General features: G+C 31.7%; 1 protein-coding gene across 1 annotated transcript in view; it reads left to right on the top strand.

Annotated features, from left to right (window-relative positions):
- LOC143916904 (uncharacterized) overlaps positions 1-23363 on the top strand; it is a 128112-nt gene that overhangs the window by 67920 nt on the left and 36829 nt on the right. Inside the window, exons 3-7 of the mRNA XM_077438190.1 lie at positions 11278-11411; positions 13763-13948; positions 14029-14221; positions 15966-16094; positions 18068-18187. Coding sequence (XP_077294316.1) covers positions 11278-11411; positions 13763-13948; positions 14029-14221; positions 15966-16094; positions 18068-18187 — 762 coding nt within the window. The remainder of the gene's footprint in view (positions 1-11277; positions 11412-13762; positions 13949-14028; positions 14222-15965; positions 16095-18067; positions 18188-23363) is intronic.

Genomic DNA, 23363 nt, shown 5'->3' with positions numbered 1-23363 from the left:
ACTATGATTATTATTTCTGATTAATTGTTGTATTCTATATATTCTGATTGTATATGTATGTATTACTGTATTTCTGATTTCTGATTGTTTATGTATTTCATTAACTTACACCCGTCGCATTGGAGCAAATCTGTAATGGCGAGTGTGTATTGATTTGTGACAATAAAATAAAAATAAATAAAATAAAAGCGTCTTACACGATATTTTTGCACCATCGTAATGGCGGAGGATCCATTTACTTATGTATATTGATGACCAAAATGAGCAATATGGCAAAGTATGAAAACGATCGGTTAAGAGGCAAATTTTTTCCTGAATTGTAATAGTAAGTGAAACGTAAAGGAGGTATGTTAAAAAAAAGGTCACGTGTCCAAATGGGACGCATTTCAATGCTGGACGTCTGGTCACTTTATATTAATATGTTTTCCGACCATGTGTACAATTTTATTTCCATGCATAGTATAGTATGCTCATGCAAATTTTCCAGTTTCCATAAATAACAAACGAATCATTTTATATTAAATCTATATTTTAATCAATTTTTGAACATCGACCGCAAAGTGGTATGGGTGTTGAATAAATTGCAATACAATAGATTGCACAACGGATACCTAATGATTATTTGATTGTGGACGTCGCATGCCGCTGACCGATGTTTGATTGACGATTGTTCATTTATCTAATGGATACAGACACATGGTGAAATTTCTCAGTTGACAAGCACAGTTTACAGATTCAATTTTCACCCATTAAAATGAAAATTAATCGTTTATGAAATGAAATTAGTTTAATATTGCAAACATTAATTAATTACTCATTAGGTAATATCGTGCGTTGATTTTCTATATTTTGTAATTACTTTGACCGTAAATGAAGAAGGATAAAAAAAACAATATCGTGTCGTCGCACTGCCTTCCACCTCACCCATAGCTTTTTGTCCTTAAAACGAAGCCTTCGAATTAATATACTTTGGCATTGTGACGACACACACCCCACCGAGAGGGGCTGCGTCGTAGCGTGAATCATCTGGCAAGTCACGTTACTATCAACGTGTCATACCTGCGATGGGGTTGGGCTAAGACTTTCATTTACGTACTATCTCGAAGTTAAAAATGTTAAACGTCATCTCCAACTAAAGTCACTAATTTAGATCGTGAGTTTTCTTATTTTATTAAAAGGAACATTGTGTAAAATTAATAGATTATATAAAATCAAAGACAACTAAACTGTATAGGTACATAGGAATACAATTACTATGTACACACACATACATATATTTAACCAATTATTTATATGTATATATATATATATATATATATATATATATATATATATATATATATATATATATATATATATATATATATATATATATATATATATATATAATTTAAATTTTACCAGCAAACAAATAAATATTTATACATATACGGTTGATAAGTTGTTAATCTGTCGAATTAAACCTAACAATGAACTCATTGAATCAGTTAAGACTTCGGCGCTTTGAGGGTTAACCATTATCCGCCGCCTACGCCCGATTGACGATTAGATCAAAATTAATTTGCCAGAGCCCTTGCGAGGCTATTCAGTCGCCGACAACAACAATGCCACGTCTTTTCCGGCATGTAAAAGTTTACCACGTCTTCCGGTCGTCTATGCGCCCCTAGCGACCCACTTCTAACCTCCTCACCCCAAAGCCTTTGGATGTTCTCACCCCATTTATATCTCTCGGATGCTGCGCTACCCTATCTTCGTTTTATATGCACACTCCGGGGTCAGAAAAGCACTCTTAATCGCATTTATACACAAACATTCCTACAAAATAGAGTATTAAATCTTCAATAATTTATGGAATGAGTGTTTTTTTTTCATTTAACTTGTATTGCATTAATCCAAATTGTTTGACATATGTATGTACATATATGTACTAGTAGAATAATAATGAGAAATAATATTCTTATAACTCGATTTATAGTTATTTTGATTTCAAAACTATGTATGTACATACATACATATGTACATACATACATATGTACATGTGCATCTGTTGATGAATTCAAATCCGATTTTTTTTACATACGATACATATGTACATATATGATATATCGTCTTGAAAAACGTAATGTATTTCTATAAAATCAAATACGTCAGAACAATTATTTGAAGTGTTAATTAATATACAATAATAAAGATATAATCTTTCCATATTATGTATTTAAAAACTATCATCTTGTCAAAACGTTCTATAAGGGAAAAAATGAGGAAAATCACGTTGGTTATTTATTTCGAACGAACTTATGAGTAGATTAAAAATAATTATTTAATTTATAAAAATATAATATTACTTATTAGTTATACAAAAATTTATATTTTAAAATGGGAGGGGATTGGAGTTAGCGGGGGGAGGACCTATCGGACCTTTTAGTAGTGTCTCGTCCAAAGGCATCTACGACGACCTATGTAAGTCCCCCAGAATCGACACATTCTTATCTCAAATTGAAATTCTCGCTCGACTCATTCTCACAAGGGGTGTAGTAGGAATGAAAAGTAGAGGGTGGGAATTTAGGGGGGGTTGAAAATTGCAAGCTTCAAGAATTCAACGATGGACAGGGTTCCGTTCTTCCCCGCTTCCAGTTTTACACTGCAGCCTCCGGTTATTAAAATCAAATTAAAGGCATAATTTTTAAATGAATTTTAACGAGTGACATTAACAAGTATAGCACCCATACACTTGTCAATACCCAAACACATACAATTTTCTTTTTACATTATAGTATCGAATTTTAACCTTCCAGCGGGCGCGCTGTCGTAAAATTTACGACAAATGCGCTTTTTCGCATCTCCTACTTTTACCACTTAGTGATAAGCATCGAGCTTCGAGCTATTCGAAGGTCAGTATTTCCCGAAACTGCAGGCGAATCGGTTGTGCTTAGATGTTTTTGTTAGTCATCGATATTTGGGAATTTCCGTTGAGCGTTCCGTTAAGTCATTTACATGCAAGAAGCATTCTGCAGTAGAAGTACATTCGGTCTGGTCGGTGTGGCCTGGAGCTATGTCTTGGGACATGTGTAATGAAATTAAAGATTTATAATATAATACTGATTCTTCACAAGGTATAAAATTCCGACTTTTAAAATATTGATCAAAATGTTTAAAAATAACATTAATTTATGTATAAGTCATATGAGATGATCGAAACATATGTATGTAGTCATATTATACATAATAATATGTCGATTAAACTAAATTAAACATCCTTATTCAGCTGTCACACACACACACATTTTTTCTAGATCATTTTTGATTTTGATTTTTAAATGATTTTTATCATTACGAAATTAAGTTCACAATACATCTTATATCTATTTTAATAGCTACTGATCTACTGATCATTTTCTATTTTACAATTTAATTTAATTTAGTTAGTAATCATAGTATTATATTATTCTAATGTTAATCTACAGCATAATAGGAAAAAGAGCTCAAAAACCTATTTACAATCCTTATAAATGTTCATAATACATCTAATACATAATATTAATTAAAGATTCTCTAAAGTCGATGACTTAAAGCAGATTGTGTTTAGGTAATCTGTGTTTATACCTGAAGGGTATAGACATTTTGTTGTAATCACCGAGACTCTTCACAAGTGTGTTAGTATGGTTATTAGTGATTCTGTCATATAATCTACTGGTTAGTTTTTTAGTAATGTCTGTAACAAACGGAATATTATTTATGGCATGCAGTTTTTTCAAGTTAGTATATATGTATATATGGGTGTATTATAAATTATTTTTAGGGATTTATTGTATCTGTAACAAACGGAATATTTTTCTAGATCATGAAAACGTGATCAGTGATCGATTCCGAGTTCGAATCAGTCAAAATCTCGAGTCCGAATTTACACATGATCACAAAACTTCATCTATTATTACTACGTACATAGATAAAGTGAAAAAAGTTTAATAGATATATCTTTCTACTGAGATGCTACTCTCAGTTCCGAGAACTAGTCCGGGCCCTGGAACTTTACCCCGGCTCGCCCCTCCTCTCGTCGGCCCTGCGTATGATTATATTTAATGTGTATTATTCTGTGTTTATACAATATTATTATATGTACATACATATATACGTCCGAACTAGGGCTCACTGCCATTCGTCTCTTATATTGTACATTAGTTCGCAGTGTGCTCGAGTTTGGCTCCATTATATGGTCTCCCTATCTACTTCGTTACTCTCTAATGTTGGAACGAGTCCAAAGGAAATTCCTTAGATTTTTATATCTGAAGACATTTGGATTTTATCCATATCTGTTCCCTAGTGCCTTTGTCTTGGGATCTTTGGGTTTCAACTCCCTGGCAAAGAGAAGAGATTTATTTCTTGGGAAACATTTCGTAAAATTACTTAGAGGAGAGATTCACAATCCCACTATCCTGGAGAAACTAAAATTCTGGGCCCCGGAAAATCGTAGAGTTTTAAGAAAACATGATATATTTTTACCAATTAGGGCTAAATCAAACGTGCTCATGAACTCCCCCCTCTCGAGAGCTGTTCGACTCCTTAACTTACTGGCACATTACTTGGACCTATTCGATGCCAGTTATGTTGAGTTGGTGGAACACATCCTAAATAGCACGATATAAATTTTTCAATCTTATTTCTTTGTTTTTATTTTGTGTACATATTTTTTACTTGATTTTTATTATTTATTTATGATGTTTTTTTTTTTATTTATGATTTTTATTATTTTCTTATGTTTTTTTTATTTATGATTTTTATTATTTGTATTAAAATCACATTGACGCTTTGGGGCAACCTGTCAAGTCTCTGTGGTATTGATTTTTTTTAAAATAAAATAAAATAAAATAAAATATACATATATCTGGCCAGAGTGTCGTATTGGGGCAATATGTGAAGACACTGGTATATGTTTATTAATATAATATATATAAATGTGTTGCATGTATATATTTATTTATTTATTTATTTATTTAAAGTTTCGACCGTTGTAGCATTACAGGAATTCCTAATGCGCCACAATGGTCAAATATATAACAGAAAAGACAAGAAACAAAATAATCAATTAGACATAACAAAAACAAAACATATATATACAAAAACAACTAAAAATAATAATTATTATTATTATATATCGTTTATCGTCTTGAATTCATTCTATGTTTACAAGGTTTTTGTATTTCGTAATATTCTTTCTCGATTATGATTTTCAAGTTATGAATTCCATAAGTCCTCACCAGATAGAGTTTCAAAATTTGTCATCCGGACTGACCGAAACCGACAAGCAAAGATCACGACAAGCAAATAATGTATGTATGTATAACATCAGCCTCTTCTTACTTCACTTTCGTTTTTTCCCTTTTAGCCACCCTCTCGCTATGTCAGATTTTAATTGTTTAAACGCCTATAACCTTTTCTTTTTTCACTCTATCTATATATGTATATATATATATATATATATATATATATATATATATATATATATATATATATATATATATATATACATATATATAAATCAATGTTTGACTGTCTGTCACGTATGCGTTCCCATACTTTACTATAATTAAATTTGATTATTAAGTATTAATTTGAAACTGAAACATTCACCTATCGAAACGCATCAAGAAACGGGAAAGGGAATTGCATGCGTTAATGTACGATGGAACGATGGAACTTTGAGGATTTATTGTATGAATGTCCGGGAAGCTTGCTGTGAAAAAAAATCGGCCAAAAACAGGAACGGAAACGGGAATGAATCGCGTCGCAACATGCGTTGTTAAGGTAAAATAAACAAATAATCGAATAATTTCAAATGTGTTCGCTGCCTGCCTTTTTCTGACAAATGGGAACGAGAACGAGAACGGAAACGGGAACGGGAACGAGAACAGGAATGGGAACGGGAATTGCATGCATTATTGTGGCATTGCAACGCATGCCGGATTCAGCTAGTATTTTATAAAATTTGCTTTATAGATTATCATTATCTCTCATATATGTACATATGCATTTTTAGTTTTATTTTTGCGATGCTTTTTACAAATAATTATTTTCACTGTTATAAAAATGTTGATTGTTTCGATTAAAGTTTTAATTTAAAAACATCCACGTACCGATTAAAACCGCAGCCGAAGCGTCGTTACTTTTTATTAGTAGCACAATAAAATATTTAAATTTAAACTCGGCCGCCATAAGTGTACGCGTGGGGTCGGAGATTTCCCAGGGAAAACTCGTGACCGTAATATATTCCGATCCGCTCTCATATTTATTATTATTATTATGGTAGAAAGTTTGAGTGCGAAAACTACACACCCCCACCAATCTCCCATAATTACGGCGAGCCGCTCAAAAACTGTGTTGAATTTTCACTCACTCAACGACTCTCATCATCACCAACACCACTACCATCACCACGACTACCACCATAGTCAGGAATGCTCAAATGCGTGTAAAGGCATCCCGAGTAGGCGGCCATTAAGCTGTGGGGCCGCGGCAGCGAAATTTCACCCTTTCCTCGCTAAGCCGATTAACCGTTAAGTCCTTGGTAGTATTCTCTTCTTGTCTTCTTCGCGTTCCGTACAGCCTCTTACGCGTAGACCCCTCCTCCTTTAAACCCCTGGAACCTCCTGAAACCTCCTGGAAAACCCCTGGGTCGGAGTCTCCGCGGTGTCGTCGCGTTTCGAAGACGACGCCGAAGCGTGAAATCGCCATCTAAATATTTCCTGTCGGAAAAGCTCTAAAAGGGTGGGATGTGGCTTCCCCTAATGAAAGCACACCACAAACTTACTGATACTTATAATTTTTATAATAAAATGCATTCTAAATCAGACCAACTATCTGCCGCTGATTTAGTGACTGAAGCTTTTAGCCTTACTGGTGATTTCTTTTTGTAGAGCAAAAATTTATATGGTTTATTTAGGGTATTTATACCATAGCCTTGTCATTTTTACTTTATCTACATATGTATGTAAGTACGTAGTAACAATAGATAAGTTTTGTGGTCATACGAAAATTCAAACAACAGATTTTGACTGATGATATGTAATGTGTATGCGTGTGTGTGTGTATTTTGAGAATTTTTTGAATAGCGTTAATCCTATCGAACTGAAATTAAGTATCGGTTACTAAAATGCTAATCGATGCGATGCAATTTTTTTTCAAATTTTTAATTTGACCGGAAATGTTACCTCCCTTTATCGTTGTGCTCTTTTTTTAGTTTTTAGATTCCATTTTCTCCCAAACTGCTCAATGAATCATAATAGAATTAGTAATAAAAAAATATAATTTTTTTTATCTCAACCGGAAGTAGTACTTTCACTATAGAAAAGGTTTTTAGGATTTTTATGTTTTCATCAGAAACTTTTTATGTTTTACAGGTGTTGAACTAAAACTACATATCTACACGTTTATGATTAATATCAAGTTACATACAAAATTTAGTGAAGACTCGTCAATTGGAAGTGGCAGTTTACTCTTGTTCGATTTATATTCATTTATTTTTTTTGACCTTTTAAATATGTGTGCTCTTCACTAGAAATTTGAAGTAAAATCTTTGTATCAATGTGATGAAAATAAAAAAAGTGGGATTTTTTCCTCTTAGAAAATTCGAAAATATTGTGACTCCTCGATGTTTTCCACACCACTGAACGTATCAAGCTGAAAATTTCTATTTTTATTTTTGTATGTACTTATTTAGAGTTGATAATGTTTTGGCTGGCATTCGTAAATTGGAAGTAGTAATTTTTTAAGCACTTAATCGCCACGCGTTTGTAGAAACCGATTCGATTACATTGTTCGACACGAAAAATGGTTGAGAGACGAGATATGATTTTTCTTATAGATCTATGCCCAGTCAACACGAATCTGGTAATAAAAAATGTTGATTGTCTCGAGATTCTGAGATATATGTGTTTTTTAAATCGCGCGATTTTTCTATATCTTGGTGTTGTTCGGTTGATGTCTCAAAATCTGTCAATTTCATGTTCAAAATGAATATTGGAATCTATAGTCGGGTATTTTATATTTCATTTGTAGTACTTTTCAGCTTTCAAATCTTTCTCTAAGTAGTACGAATTTTAACTTGGGATTTTTTCCCACTGCTGATACTATTTTATATTGAGTTTTTCTATTGAAACATATTTATTGGGATAGTGATCTGGCTCAATATTTATTTTGACCTATTAAATCATTTCTATATTCTTGATATTCCATGTTCATAACACTTATTGATGTTAAGTAATAATAAAAAAACAGACATTTCCCAACATTTGCACATGATTTGTATCGAAAATGCTACATACATATGTATGTGTGAAAGTGTATTTGTGCGTCATTATCGAATTTTGTTTTTTTATAGATATTATATTTTTCAAATACATGATAAAGTCATGGGTTGGTCACATCCGAGTTTTTTTTCATTTTTTTGAAGGAGTTTTTTTACCGAAATTAAAGGTAACCATTTGACCACTGTCGTAAACAATTCGTATGAATGTACATATATGTACATACATATGTATGTACATATTGAACATTGCACATATGCACATCTATGTTCATAAATATAATATACTAGTTGTTTTACCCGGCTTCGCTCAATATTTGTAATATAAACAGCATAAACATGGCGAATCTAATAGTAAATATTCATTAGTTTTTTTATTAAATTTATTTGAATCGAAAAAAATATATATCGAATCGTCGTCATAGAAACTTTAATTTGTTTTTGATATTACCAACCAACATTGCATACTTACATAGTTACAAAGTCTCTTTCGAAATTAGATACTAGTGTTTTTACACGGCTTCGCTCGGTTTTTTGTTATATGTATAAACCGATTAAACATGGCCAATCTAACAGTAAACATTTTATTAAATTTATTTGAATAGTTTTATTTTATTTAAATTTATTTGAATATTCATTTGTTCATTTTTTGTCACGGATTTACGAACCACCAATAGTTACATACAAAGTCTCTTTCGAAATTATATATTAAGATATAGGTAAATACATGCTCTAATTTAATGACTGTTCATAAACTGAATATATATGTACTTCCGGGATAAATTCACACAAAGATAGACTTGATAATCCTGCGTCAAATATTTTATATAGTATAATCACGGACGACTTTGTATGAGAATGACGAGCCATTTCCAGAAGTATCACAGGTGGCGGGGTCGACTCTTGTTGATAATCAACGGGGAACGGTCACGTACGAACCCGATAACGGAAATCAATCGGGCACGAGGGTTGAATTCCGATCATGTGACGCCCGGAAGTACACTTGTTTGAAAGGCAACGTCGACGTCACGTCCGGTTAAGAAACGACGCTTTTCCTTGACCGAGCCAAGCCTCTCACGTCTAAAGATCTACCGCGTAAAAAGGTTTCATTGCTATTGTTATACACATGTGCCGCATATTAGACCAAAATAATATTTCGATATTATAGATAGTCTATCTAGTTCATCAAGAGCTTATTGGATATCATCAAACATCTTACCAATCTAAGTCTAAAAATAAAAATATACGTAATACATATGAATATGTAGAACGTTTTTTAGTTCTACATTATAACCAATTCAATTCGACTCCGATGATTTCCTATAATATTTAAAACTTCCGTCCTTAGAAAAATTAATTTTGAAATCAAATGCAATGAGAGCCAATCCATTTATACTCATATTCAATAATTCAGAAGAGGAATCTATTTCAGAATAAGAGTAACGTTATTGAGAAATACCCGGCTTCCAAAGTGACAACATAATACGAAGTATTACATACATGTATCTATGAATGATATGAATTGAAATACATAATAAGAGTCTTCGCATTATAATTTGAAATAATTCGAATTTTTTTATAATTCCAATATTACTAAATACATATAATGCTTCCTTTGTTTGATCACAGGGCGTATGAGGAATTTTGCATACAACGTACAAAAGTCCTAATATAAATTCATTGAAGTTGTTTAAAATATTCTAAGCGGCTTACTGCTACGTATGTACATCCGTTTTACCCTAGATCACAGCATTTCATTCAAGATTCCACACGGTCTTGGGCAAAATCCACTTAAAATAGTTTAAGAGTTAGAGGTATCTGCGCTTGACGTGAGGGTGTTTGAACATTTCCCCTCTAATCGCTGCAGAATAAATCGAATTTTCCAACGACAATATATGCATGCTTCAATTTGAGACGCAAAATTTATAAAAGTTTATTTCATTAAATAAATTGAGCCATTTTTGAGTAGACTAGATTTTGGAAAGGCAGTGCTTTGCTTGTAGAGAAAGTGTCATTTGTAAGTGTATTTTCCCTATTGTACATACCATGGATAAACTTGATGTAAGCCTGCTAATATGCATACTAAAAATAATGTACATACATATAATGCAGATAAACATTATAAAATAATTTCAATCCGATTCAGTTAGTGGTTTGGGAGATAATTGAATTGAAAAACTTAAAAAAAAGCGGACACCTATAAGGGGAGGTACCATTTCCGGTCAACTTAAAAATTTGAAAAAAATTTACGTCATGTCGATAAAAATTTCAGTAACCGATACTAAGTTTCAGTTCGATAGGGCTAACGGTGTTCAAAAAATCCCCAAAATACACAGACACACACACATTTTAGATCATTTAGATCGTTAAAATGATTCTGAGTTCGAATCAGTCAAAATCTGAAGTTCGAATTTTCGTATGATCACAAAACTTCATATATTGTTACTACGTACATAGACAAAGTAAAAAAATTTGAAACTAGTCGCTAAACGCATCCCCACGGGGAAAATTATTAGTTTTTTTTTCTCAGGCATTATCAGTTTCAAAAGATTGATATAATTATATTCGACTGAGAGACATTATCGTTTAAGTTTGGAAAATGTCAGAAAAAAAGTTAATTGAAAATTTAGTAAGCCTTCTTCTTGACATTTAATTAAAGTCTATCGATGAAGTACCATACCACACGAAAGGTTTAATTTCTATAACTAACTATTAATCCTTACATAGAATCAATTAAACTACAGCAGATAAAATATATTATTAAACAGAGCGCAGAACATTTAAAATTCAACAATTTATTTCACTTATGTAGGTATGTTAAATATATTGCATAAATTTTGTTCGAAAAAGTATAAATGTATATATATATATTTTTTTTTCATCATGTTATATTGTGCCTCCCAGTTTGGAAATCGCTGTCATAAAGCCTAATATTTAATAATATTAGTAATATTAGTATGATGTTTTTCTTGTTCTAGCCCTGGGATTCGAACCGGATTTCCTGTATCCTTTGGAGAACGTGACCATAGCTCAGGGCAGAGACGCCACCTTCACATGTGTGGTGAACAACCTTGGTGGATACAGGGTGAGTGGCGACTCCGCCACCGCCAGGGTGTGTATCCTTTTCAATTGACTACTCGCACCTCGCCTGCCCTGCACCACTCGTCTCTCGTCACACTATCTATCTGTCTATATCTATCTGTATCTCTATCTATCTATCTATGTACCTATCTAACACCGCTCTATATACCTCACTTTCGTGCGGCACTCGACTATCTCTTTGCATCCACTATGTTCTCTTAGAGCACACCAGCACTTAGGCAATATTAAAATGTCACCGGGTATGAAATAGCACTCTTCACTTGCAATTCCTTCGGTGTGGAGTTCAGATTTTAAAGATTTTTTCTAAAAAGTAACTTTTCGACCACTCAAGATAGTTTTTTCTTCAAATTTGTTTGCTGTTTATTTTTTTTATATTTTTCGTATTTATTTTTTTTATAAAATAAGAAACAATCTGCACTCCTCAACCGTACATTATCATTCACTTTCAAAGTTAAACAACCTTTTTGAAGCAAATTTCTCAAGTCACACTATGTATTGTGAGACTTGCAGAAATTTTTCACTTCTTTCTACTTTCTAACGTACACTTCTATATTTCTTCAGTTGCACAATAGTAAAAGCTTTGTATAGATTATGTTATTCTCACACCAACGATATGCGAGCAATATTTTGTAAAACTTTTCTCCCGTTTCAACTTTCCTTTTTCGAATATATGAAAATACTTTTTTCAAAGGGGTAATTTTAGCATAATTAAATAAACAAGGAGAAATTTTACCTAATTTTGTTCGATTTGCATATAGAAGCTTGTCAAAAACCACCATGGCACATTGTATGATAATATATTACTCTAAAAACACCTGCTTGAGTATTCAAACACGTGAGCACTATACCCCTACTTAGTAGCAACAATACCAACCTTCTCACTACACCTAAATAATCATCATAAAACACCTGAATAAATTTATCAATATTTTTTCACATTTTTAAGAATTGGCAGAATCATCATTGACAAGGTAAAAAAAATGTTAAAATTTTCATTGAAAATTATTTTTTATGTATGTATTCCATTTTAAAATTGAAAAAAACATATCGATATAATTGTGAGAGAAACGTTTTGGTCAACCTTTTTGTTCCTTTTCATCAATATCCTGATTTGTCGAGAAAATACTTTTTGACTTTTCCCTTGAAATTATCCTAAAAATAATCCAATGCACGAAAATGCTATGAAACGCACCGAGTTGCACCCAAAATTCGCACCCTACTTTCTTTCTTTCTAGCACCTGCACCTAAATGCACACACTGGTTTGAAATAACACTGGTAGAATATAAGCATATTATATTCATCCATTTCCTATTTATTGAATCTATTCTGTATAGTATGCAATTGATCCAAATAATTATTGAAAATATTATAATTGAACATACATATATGGTTTGTATTAAATATTATGCTAATACGAATATACATATGTATGTATTATACATATTAAGTAATGTAAAATTGTACAAAATGATAAATTTTCAAACCAAGCCTTCGTGAAAATTTTGATTAATTTTTAATATTATTTGGATATATTAGATAAAGCTATGAATTGTATGAATGTTAATATTATGTAAAGCACTTTCTTCACGAATATCTGATGTTATATAATTTTTTTTTAAACTGCACAGTTTACTTAAGAACGTAGATATAAAATTAGTATATGTATGTTAGCTACACTACTTAAGTAAAACAATTTTTTTTATATAAATATACATAGTAATTTAAAATAAAGCTCATAATAATTTTAAATATTTTATAGATCAATGGTAAAATGTAATGACTTTTTTGCCAAAAATAATACTCAAACTTTTATAAATTATCAGTTTAAATGATTTTTTAACCATTGTTTTATATGATAATAGTTTATTTGAAATGTAGAATGATATGAGAAATTTAAACATTATTTATATTGCAGCACCAGGTATAGTATTATATATTCAATATACATATACGCTTGATTTAAAGAAATTTTAAATTTTCCAACACTCAACTATTTGAAAAGTTGTATCTTTATATTTTTTTCTTAAATATTTCCCATAGTTATAAATGTTATTATATTGTATAAAATAAAGCAAAACATTAAAATACTAATGATTTGTTGAGAAAATTTTTAATCTCTATCAATGCGATGAAATATTCAATCATTATTTTAAATATGCAGTTTAAAGCCAGCTATGATTAACTGGTGTCATAAATGTTATGATGAGTGAAAAGTATGCAAGAAGCTCGAGTAAAAGTATAATATATGTATATGTATGTATATATATTTCATTGTAAAAATCTAAAACGTGTCTGATTTTATAAAATAAACCACACATCAACTACGGAAATATCTGCCACCGAACGATGAATCAAAACAGGTAGCCTGGATCAAAGCCGACACTAAGGCCATCCTGGCAATTCACGAGCACGTGATCACGAACAACGCTCGGCTATCAGTAACCCACAACGACTACAATACGTGGACCCTGAACATTCGAGGGGTCAAAAGAGAAGACAGAGGGCAATACATGTGTCAAGTCAACACTGACCCAATGAAAATGCAGGTAAGGTTCCCTCATCTTTTGATCAAACACTTGAGTGCTTTTTAATGGGATTATTGGAAGATAATTCTCTGAAATTATAGACAGCGTTCTTGGAAGTGGTGATACCACCAGACATTATATACGAAGAAACCTCAGGGGACATGATGGTGCCCGAAGGTGGTTCAGCTAAGCTGGTGTGTAAGGCGAGAGGCCACCCCAAGCCAAAGGTAGTGTGGAGGAGGGAGGATGCTGGGGAGATCATCGCCAGAGGAGGACCACAAGGGAAAACCAGGGGTGAGAATACGCTAAACTGTCACTCACGCTAACTTTTTAATTATGCATTACTTCAACACAGATCATAAGTACCTAAATTCAAAAATATTTTATATAAACAATGCTTTATAGACATAGTGAAAATAAATTAGATGTTCTTAGGTATAATTTAATGAAACAAAATTTAAAAAATATGTATATATTTGAACCAAATTGTCGATGTTGCTATAAACAATTTTACAAAATTGGTCGGAAAACTTACCATAAAATTACATGACACGATTCCCAAAAGCTAAAGTGATTAATTAGATGGATTTTATTTCAGCGGAATTTTAAAAATCTCCTGCAGTTCTTTGGCTTGTCAACGCTCACTCTAAGACCGACGTAATCCTTCGGGAGTACCATAGGGCCGTCTTCTTCGTCCGGGGCTTCTTGTCGAAGACAATGCCTCTCCGGATTAATTGATAAATTCATTCCAAGTTGTGGCGGGGGAGAGTGAATAAATTTCGTTGATTGACTTTACTGTCGCGAAAAGGGGAGGGTTGGGAGGGTGAAACGCGTGAAGGGCGTGTTTAATCATGCTTTCTCCGCGGTGTCAGGACCTAAGGAAACGTCGATTGGAAAGTTCGGCACAAAGTTGCCACACTCTGCGTGCCACTTAATTATTCCAGTGGGCGGTTCGATGGGTGGGAATCGCCCTAATCCCATAAGGTTATACCGAATCTTGGTGAAGGATCAGGATAAAGAAAATGGGGACTAAAAGACTCAAACTCGCCAGTATGTCACAAGAATAATTCTAATGAATTGTAAACTTCCTAGTTATCGAATTAAAATGTTACTTCTGAATCACTTGTTTTGTACATACATACATATCAAAATTATTTATTCATAATAATAACGGCAAATGGTTTATACTTTATTTGGAATCAATGTATGTAGATTTAGGAACGTCAAATTGTTCAACAAAAAAAAAAAAAAAAAAAAAAAATATAAATATATATATATATATATATATATATATATATATATATATATATATATATATACTGTTACATACATATATCACAGGATTGCAATTTTTCGGGCTTTAAAATTAAAATGACCAACGTCCTTGCCATAATAAAGAAAAGAACTTGTTAATTTTCATACTTCAACATAGACTAAAAATAGATTGAAAGCGAATACAAAATAAAAACAATATTAATCGATATTTTTGGGAGAACGAAATCATTTTACGACTGAAAATGAAATAAATAATTCTGGTTACGTGCGACAGGGTTTAAAATTTTTTTTTTAATAAAGTAAATACCTCGGTGTTTAAAAGTTTTTTGCTTGGCATTGGTTCATTGTTTATTTTCCAAGATAAAAGATGCTTTCCGCAATGGAAAGTTTGACGGATTGCGCAGCGACGTTAAGAAGCCCACTTAAAAATTCAACTTTCCATTAAAACTTACTTCTAAAATGGACAAGCGCTTTCGTAAGCACTTCCACTTCAATTATGCTATTTAATTCACCCTGAAGGGGTAGCAAATCCAAGAGGCACCGCTGACGCTAAAAAACGCTGATGCTTAAAAGTTTTCTAGCCAAAGCTAATAAAGTTGAAAGGTGAACAAAATTTTTGAATTTAGATGATGAAATGAAAAACCAACAACCGAATACTTGCATTTCACTTTAATTTTTTAGCTAATTTTTTAATTAATTAACTAAAAAATTAATAATTAAAATTAAAAAAAATTAATAATTAATAAGGTTAATTTTTTGGCAGTACCATCAATAGAAGGTGAAATGCTCACACTGACTAAAGTTACTAGATCGGAAATGGGAGCATATTTATGCATAGCCGCAAATGGAGTGCCTCCTTCGGTTAGTAAGAGGATGATGCTACACGTTCACTGTGAGTATAATTATTTTAACATATTTTACTCTTTCTATGTACGTAGTAACAATAATTCGAATACAAATCCACTAATCACGTTTTCATGATCTAGAAAAATGTGTGTGTGTCTGTATATCTTTGAGGATTTTTTGAACACTATTAGTTCTATCTAACTGGAACTTAGAAATGCTGATCAATACGAATTAATTTTTTCAAATTTATTTGACCGGAAATGGTACCTCTCCTTTTGTGTATGTATGTAGGTGTCCTCTTTTTTTTAAGTTTTTGAATTCAATTATCTCCCAAACTTCTCAATGTATCAGAATAGAATCAGTAATAGAAATTTTAAAATTTATATACTCATATTGTTTACCTCAACGCATTACTTTTACTTTAGAGAAATAAAGATTTTTTTATGTTTTTCTCAAAAACCTTTTAGTGTATTGAACCGAAATTTCATATCTAGAAGTTTAAATTAAATACCAAGTTATATTATGTATAAAATTTGGTGAACACCCATCGACCGGAAGTGACAGTATACTCTTGTTTGATTTTTCTTCCACTATTTTTTTTCAACCCTTTAATTATGTTTGCTCTTCACAATAAAAATGAAGTATAATTGTTGTATCAATGTGTTGAAAATAAAAAAAAAATTATTAAATTTATTTAACCAGAAGTGGCATTTTTCCTCTTAAAAAGGTCAAACATGTTGTGGCCGCACAAAGTTTTGTAGACCACTGAACATATCAAACTGAAAATTTATATTTGTATTTTTTATGTGCTAACTTAGAGTTCACATGGTTAGAATTCGTAATACCTTCGTAAACAGTATTTCATTATTTTCTTTTGACTTTTTCAATTATTTTTATTTTTTTTATATTGTATGCTTATAATATTTTTAGTTATATTTAGTAATAAAAAAAAATTTAATAAAATCCGACAACTGGAAGTAGAACTTTTGTCTTTTTTGACTTTTGACAGTTTCCCTACATTAGCGCTTAAATTTGAATCGAAAATTTTCTCATATCCGGTATTTATGAACGTGTATGTATATATTTTATACTTCTTGTATTCCTCAAATACATAGATAACGTCATTGGTTAGTCACATCAGAATTTTTTTTAAATTACAATATAAAATATTAAGATATCGATTTTTAAAATTTTATTTTAACCAAAACAATTTAATTCTTAAATAAAAAAATAACAATTAATTAAATAATTAATAATTAATTTAAAAAAAAAATAATTAAAAAAAACAAAATTATTCTTTGAAACCATAAAAACCAAATGGATTTTTGAATATGCTTGTGAAGATGAGAGGGAATTTTGCCAAATTAATTTGTATTGTTCCACAATTGTTACATAAAGTTGAAAGTGTTCTGAGGTCTCAATGAAGATACAATGCTTTATATAAAATGAATACAGATTTATATTGTTACATAAGCATATTGAACGCATAATTTAGAATTCCAATTAAATTAAAATTATCAACGGTTCGTTAGAGGCAATTTCAATAAGTCGACTCCTCGAAATTGATGACAAAATTTGCCGTTATTGATAGGATTTAATCTTCGAAGAAATTTAATAAAATTTCGAACGGAACGATTTCCACCTCGAAAATCAAACTGTCACTGTGCAAATATTATTTTAACGTGACTGGGTAATAACTCCGACTGTAGGATCGGCTGAGGGTAGATGGAGTAAAACTTTTCTAATTTGCGTCCTCATTACCGTGTCAATTAAATTCCGCAAAGGCAAAAGGAATTCCGTTTCTCTCACGTACATACATATCTATCCATCGTCTGGGTGGCTGGCTGAAACGCAGCAAATCGCTAATGGAATTAAATAAATAGGAAAAGTTTATTTTCAGCGGACAGCTCCCAAGTACAGAGACTCTTTTTAAATTAATTTTTCTAGCATTCAAAACGAAATGTCTCTTCTAAGCGGGAAACATCTTAAATATTTTAATATTAAAATTTTTGGTTGCAGTTCATCCCCTTATACAAGTGCCCAATCAACTAGTGGGTGCTCCTCAAGGAACTAATGTTACACTTCAGTGCCATGTAGAAGCGTCCCCAAAAGCCATCAACTATTGGACCAGAGAATCCGGTGAGTTCTTAAAATCTTAGCAGTTTTTATTTATATTTTATGCTATGATTCGCAAATTAATAGTTTTTAATAATTTAGATATATAAAATTTGTTATATTTTTCCAAGAAAAGCTTATCTTTGTATGTACCTACATACATATGTACATATGTACATATGTATATATTACACCTACATATATAATTCATAAAATTTCACAGTTAATTTATGCATTGAGAAATTTTACGAATTAGGTGTAATATTTGTATGTACATATGTATGTATATAAAAAATAATATTTTATGAAGTATACAATACTATATAAGTATGTATGCAGGCTCGACAAGAAGAGGGGGGAGCCTCCCGGGTAAATTTCTAGGACCCGGGCTACTTCACAGGCCCGAGTCAGGACGTCTGATTGCCCGATTTCTGAGAAAATCATAGCATTATTTTAATTTATGGTGTGGTTACCGATGCCTGCTAAAGAGCTATGGCCAAAATTCGAACACTTCATTCGACACATATTTAACTATACATACATATATAGGCTAAGGATCGGGGCGCAATTGTTCATTTCTTATACGCTATATTTTTTATACGCTATTTTTCTCTCTTGCTTTAAACACTAATGGAATAGTCTATTGCCATTTACAATTCCAACATTGTCGATTGCGGAAATAAAACTCTTATGAAATTGGCATATATAATATAAGGGGGGATCAATGGTGTGATGGCCCCGGGCATCTGATTCGAGGGTGCATCATACCAAAAAATTAAATAGATGAAAAAAATTTCGTCTGCGGCGCTGAATTCGATTTTATACCGTCGTTGCTTTTTTTTAAGAGGAATCTATTAAAACTTGTACTTTTATTTCAATATATGTATAATATATAATTACTTTATCTATGTATGTACTAGGGTTTCTGTATTCCCGGACTTTTTCAATTCCCGGGACAGGGGATGGAACCTGTGATTGTTCCCGGGATTCCTAGGATCCCGGGACAAATGTTAAAAAACTTTTTTTTTCAATTTAATATATTTTTTATTAATAAAAAAATATTTATTTATTTACAAAATATAAAAAAGTAAACAATAAATAATATATCTATTAACTGGAAAAAATGTAATTATAAAAGTAAACTTATTTAAAATAGCTTCTTAAGAATACTAAAACTTTTAAATGAGAATCCGAAAGCCTATTTCTAGATTTGGTACGAAAATTTCCAGCAATGAAAAAAACTCTTTCAGTTTCGGTCGAAGTTGAGAATATTTTACGATTATTTGTGTATTTGATTTATTATTTCCCTTCGTGCAGTCTTGAAAATGTTGTATATTTTCAAGATTTTTTTAAATCCAATTCCCGGGATTCGAGATAAGAATTCCCGGGACACGGGACAACAAAAATTCAGTGAATTCCCGGGAATGTTTGTCCCGGTTCAACCCGGGTCAGAAACCCTAGTATGTACGTAGTAACAATAGATGAAGTTTTTTAATTTATCTATGTACGTAGTAACAATAGATGAAGTTTTGTGATCATGCGAAAATTCGAACTCAGAATCGATCACTGATCACGTTTTCATGACCTAGAAAAAATGTGTGTGTGTGTGTGTGTATATTTTGGGGATATTTTTAACACCGTTAGTCCTATCGAAAATTAAATAAAATAAATAAATAATAAAAAAATTAAATAATTAAATAAAATAAAAAGGCAATTTCAACAATATGTCAACAACAAATGTACGACCATATAATCTATAAATATGTAAAATGTGTGGGATTTCATGATTTGGATTTCAATCAAAAATATTTCAATGATTGGGATTTCAACCACTTATGATCCCGGCTTAAACTAATATAATTTAATATATTACTAACAGGTTTGGGCCGCGTAAGTACGTATGTAATGATATAAAGGCAGCTGTTATCAATATGTCGTCTGAATCTGGCGAACTTTCGTATGAGTCAGAAAGTAATGTCACCGCATTTTGTTTTGGCTTGCGGCTCGTTGCATTTGCACGTCGAATGCAAATGCAAATTTGGATCCTGGGGGCGACACCGAGACATATCAAATAAACTGGTGGTTTAAACAGTCCGTTCTGTAACGGTACGTACATACATATGTACATATAATACATACCTGTGCGTGATCGCTATTTGCATATTTCGAATAAACGGGATGTTTAGTCTGGGTTACCGTCGAGACATTCAGCTGTGGTACTTAAGTGTATGTATAATCTGTGAAATTAGATTTAGAAGGGTTACTCACGATGAATTTCACACGTGTTTATGATAACATTCGTTATCTTCTTCTATTTTGTAAACGTGACAGGAACAAAATTAAGAGTAGGGAAGAAAACAATTTTGTTTATGATTTTTCAGCCACCCAAAGAGAATCGCCATTTAATGATGTAAAAAATATTTAGTTAAAAGATAAGATGTATGGACATACTATAGTCTAAATTAAGTTATGTCTGTGGAAAATAAGAACTGATGCACCGAATGTATTTTTAAAATAATCAAAAAAAAAAAAATTGTACGTGTGTATGTATGATATAACTTGCATAATGTGCATAATATAAAAGTTACATACAAACATAAAGTTACATAAAGTACAAACATACATAAATACATATATCAGATGTACCTATGTACATACAATTTATACAATAAACATCGATGAGTTTTTTATTATATTTTTCAAGTGATATGAACACATTCTTGCTTTTTAGCATTTCAAAATTTCATTTATGTTTTTATCAATTAACCATTAAATAAAAACTTAAATGAAAAATTGACATGCTAAAACTAAAGGCAACTGATGACAACACGTTAATTTAAAAAAATAGATTGTACTTTAATGAATATACATACATAGTTTGAATAAATTGGAAAAGTGATTTTTATGCTAATCTATTTTATCGCATTGTTCGTAATGGATCGCCCACTCGAATTCGCTCTGCGCATTTTCGCAATAATTTTATTACGAATATTATGCATGAGCAGCTATATACATATAAATGTATAATATAAAACGAAAAATAAAAGAGAAAAATTGGCTAACACTTCGCTTATACTGTTAAACCGTTTCGGTGACATTAAAACACTTTTGGCCAGAATTTATGGCGAACGAGCCCCCAACTCCACGGGGAATTGCGGCTTTGTAGCGTGCCGCACTCGTGCGTGATCAATACCGAAAAAGAAGTACCAAATTGCGCTTAAATAAACGCCAAATTCGAACCCGAGCAGATACGAAACTGTCCTATTATTTTATCGAAGATTTTCCGTGTGCTTTCTCACCAAAAAGAATGACCTAACCACGAAAACTTAGAGTGGAGCCCAGTACTGACTGAAGAAAACATACAAAATCAAAAAAGGGATTGACTATTTAATATAAAAATACAATATTTAATATATAATTTCGAAAGAGACTTTGTATGTTTGTATCTTTGGTTGGGAACTTTGTAAACAAGTCAAAATTTCTATGACGACGATTCGATTTTTTTTCGATTCAAATGAATTTAATAAAAAAACAAATGAATATTTACTATTAGATTCGCTATGTTTACGCTGTTTATATTACAAATACTGAGCGAAGCCGGGTAAAATAACTAGTATTTAATATTTTAATGATTGAAAAACAAAAAAAAAACACGAAATTTTCAAATACAGCCCATTTTATTTCGATTATTGGCAAATACATTTTTAAATACCTCCTTTGCGTTTCACTTACGATTACAATTCAGGAAAAAGTTTGCCTCTTATCCGATCGTTTTCATACTTTGCCATATTGCTCATTTTGGTCATCAATATAAGTAAATGGATCCTCCGCCATTACGATAGAGATAACATATCGTTGAAGAAGCTTTTCAAGTCCGAAAATTTTTAATCTCGATGACGTTTGTTTGACATCACTCTGGTTATATTCGAAGAAACTTATTTGTTCAACCTTCGTCGTAGAAATCTATTTAAAACTTTAGTAAAACTTATTTATTATATATGATAGTAATTTCAAAATATGTACTTAATGCTTTATTTAAAAAATGTGTCTTCTTCTTTCTTGGAAATGGACAAATTTCTTAGAAAAACCATCAGTTTTTGAAGCAGGAGGGCAAAAAAGTCTTGTAAAAAATGTCCTTTCTAAAAAATTGACAATAGGGTGCTAATCAAATGAACTTTTATTTTTACCATTTTCACCTTCATAATTATAATTTACATTACTAATATATCGCACGAAAAACAAAATTTATTTTACTTTTATTAAATGTATTCAACATTTAGCAAAATTTTCCAACGTTCAACAAATACATAAATGTATTGCGCGTGTGAAATATTATTATCTTAAATTTATTTCTTGCACTTTTAATATTAATAAATCACACGATTTTTTCTAGTATTGGCAGCTTTATATTTCGAATAAAGTACGTTTGTATCCATAACCTCCCTTTTTGTCTGTCAAACTGAACGTTCTGCTCGAGATGAGCAGCAGATTCGAAGACAGATTGGTAGCAGAGGCTTGTGGACACGGTCGTAGGCATTGGTTGATGGTTAATGGTTCATGATTCATGGTGATGGCTGATTTGTAGCTGGGTGTAGGATGGCCACTCGATGTGTGGTGATGTCGTGCATGACTTCGACCCTGCCTTTCAACTTGTTATCTCACTCCCAATCGTTGTGGTTGATATCTGCAGGTTTTGAGGGTCGAGAGGGAAGTTTTAATGCTTGGATCTCTCGATTGAGAAATCCAAGATCTCTCTTGGACCTCCGCGAACATTGAAGGCGGCGTAGCTCAGTTGCAGGAGTCACTAGTTATGGGGGTGATGGAATGATTAAATATAGATTGAATGACAGAATAAACGACTATTTATTCTGACAACCGGGAAGGAAGTAGTTGCAATGCTCCCCGGGGCGCTTAGTTTACGGCCAGTGCTTCGGGGCTCCCATAACACTACACATGTACATCTATCAAAATTTTCTAAATTAAAATTCATGATATTTATGGTATCAGTTTTAGAAATAATGGTAAGGTGCACTAAATGAGTAGCTTATATGTAAAATTTAAGATTATTTGAAATAAAGTTAAAAGTATTGGAAATTAAATGCAGGTGTACTAAGTGCAGGTGTATAAATTTAAAAGTAAAAAGTATTCAAAATAAAGTTTAAATTATTCGAAATAAATTTAAGGTATATGTAGTCAATAA

Source organism: Arctopsyche grandis, chromosome 1 (assembly GCF_051622035.1).
Source record: "Arctopsyche grandis isolate Sample6627 chromosome 1, ASM5162203v2, whole genome shotgun sequence".
Lineage (NCBI taxonomy): Eukaryota > Metazoa > Arthropoda > Insecta > Trichoptera > Hydropsychidae > Arctopsyche > Arctopsyche grandis.
This window is presented reverse-complemented; position numbering and strand designations above follow the sequence as displayed.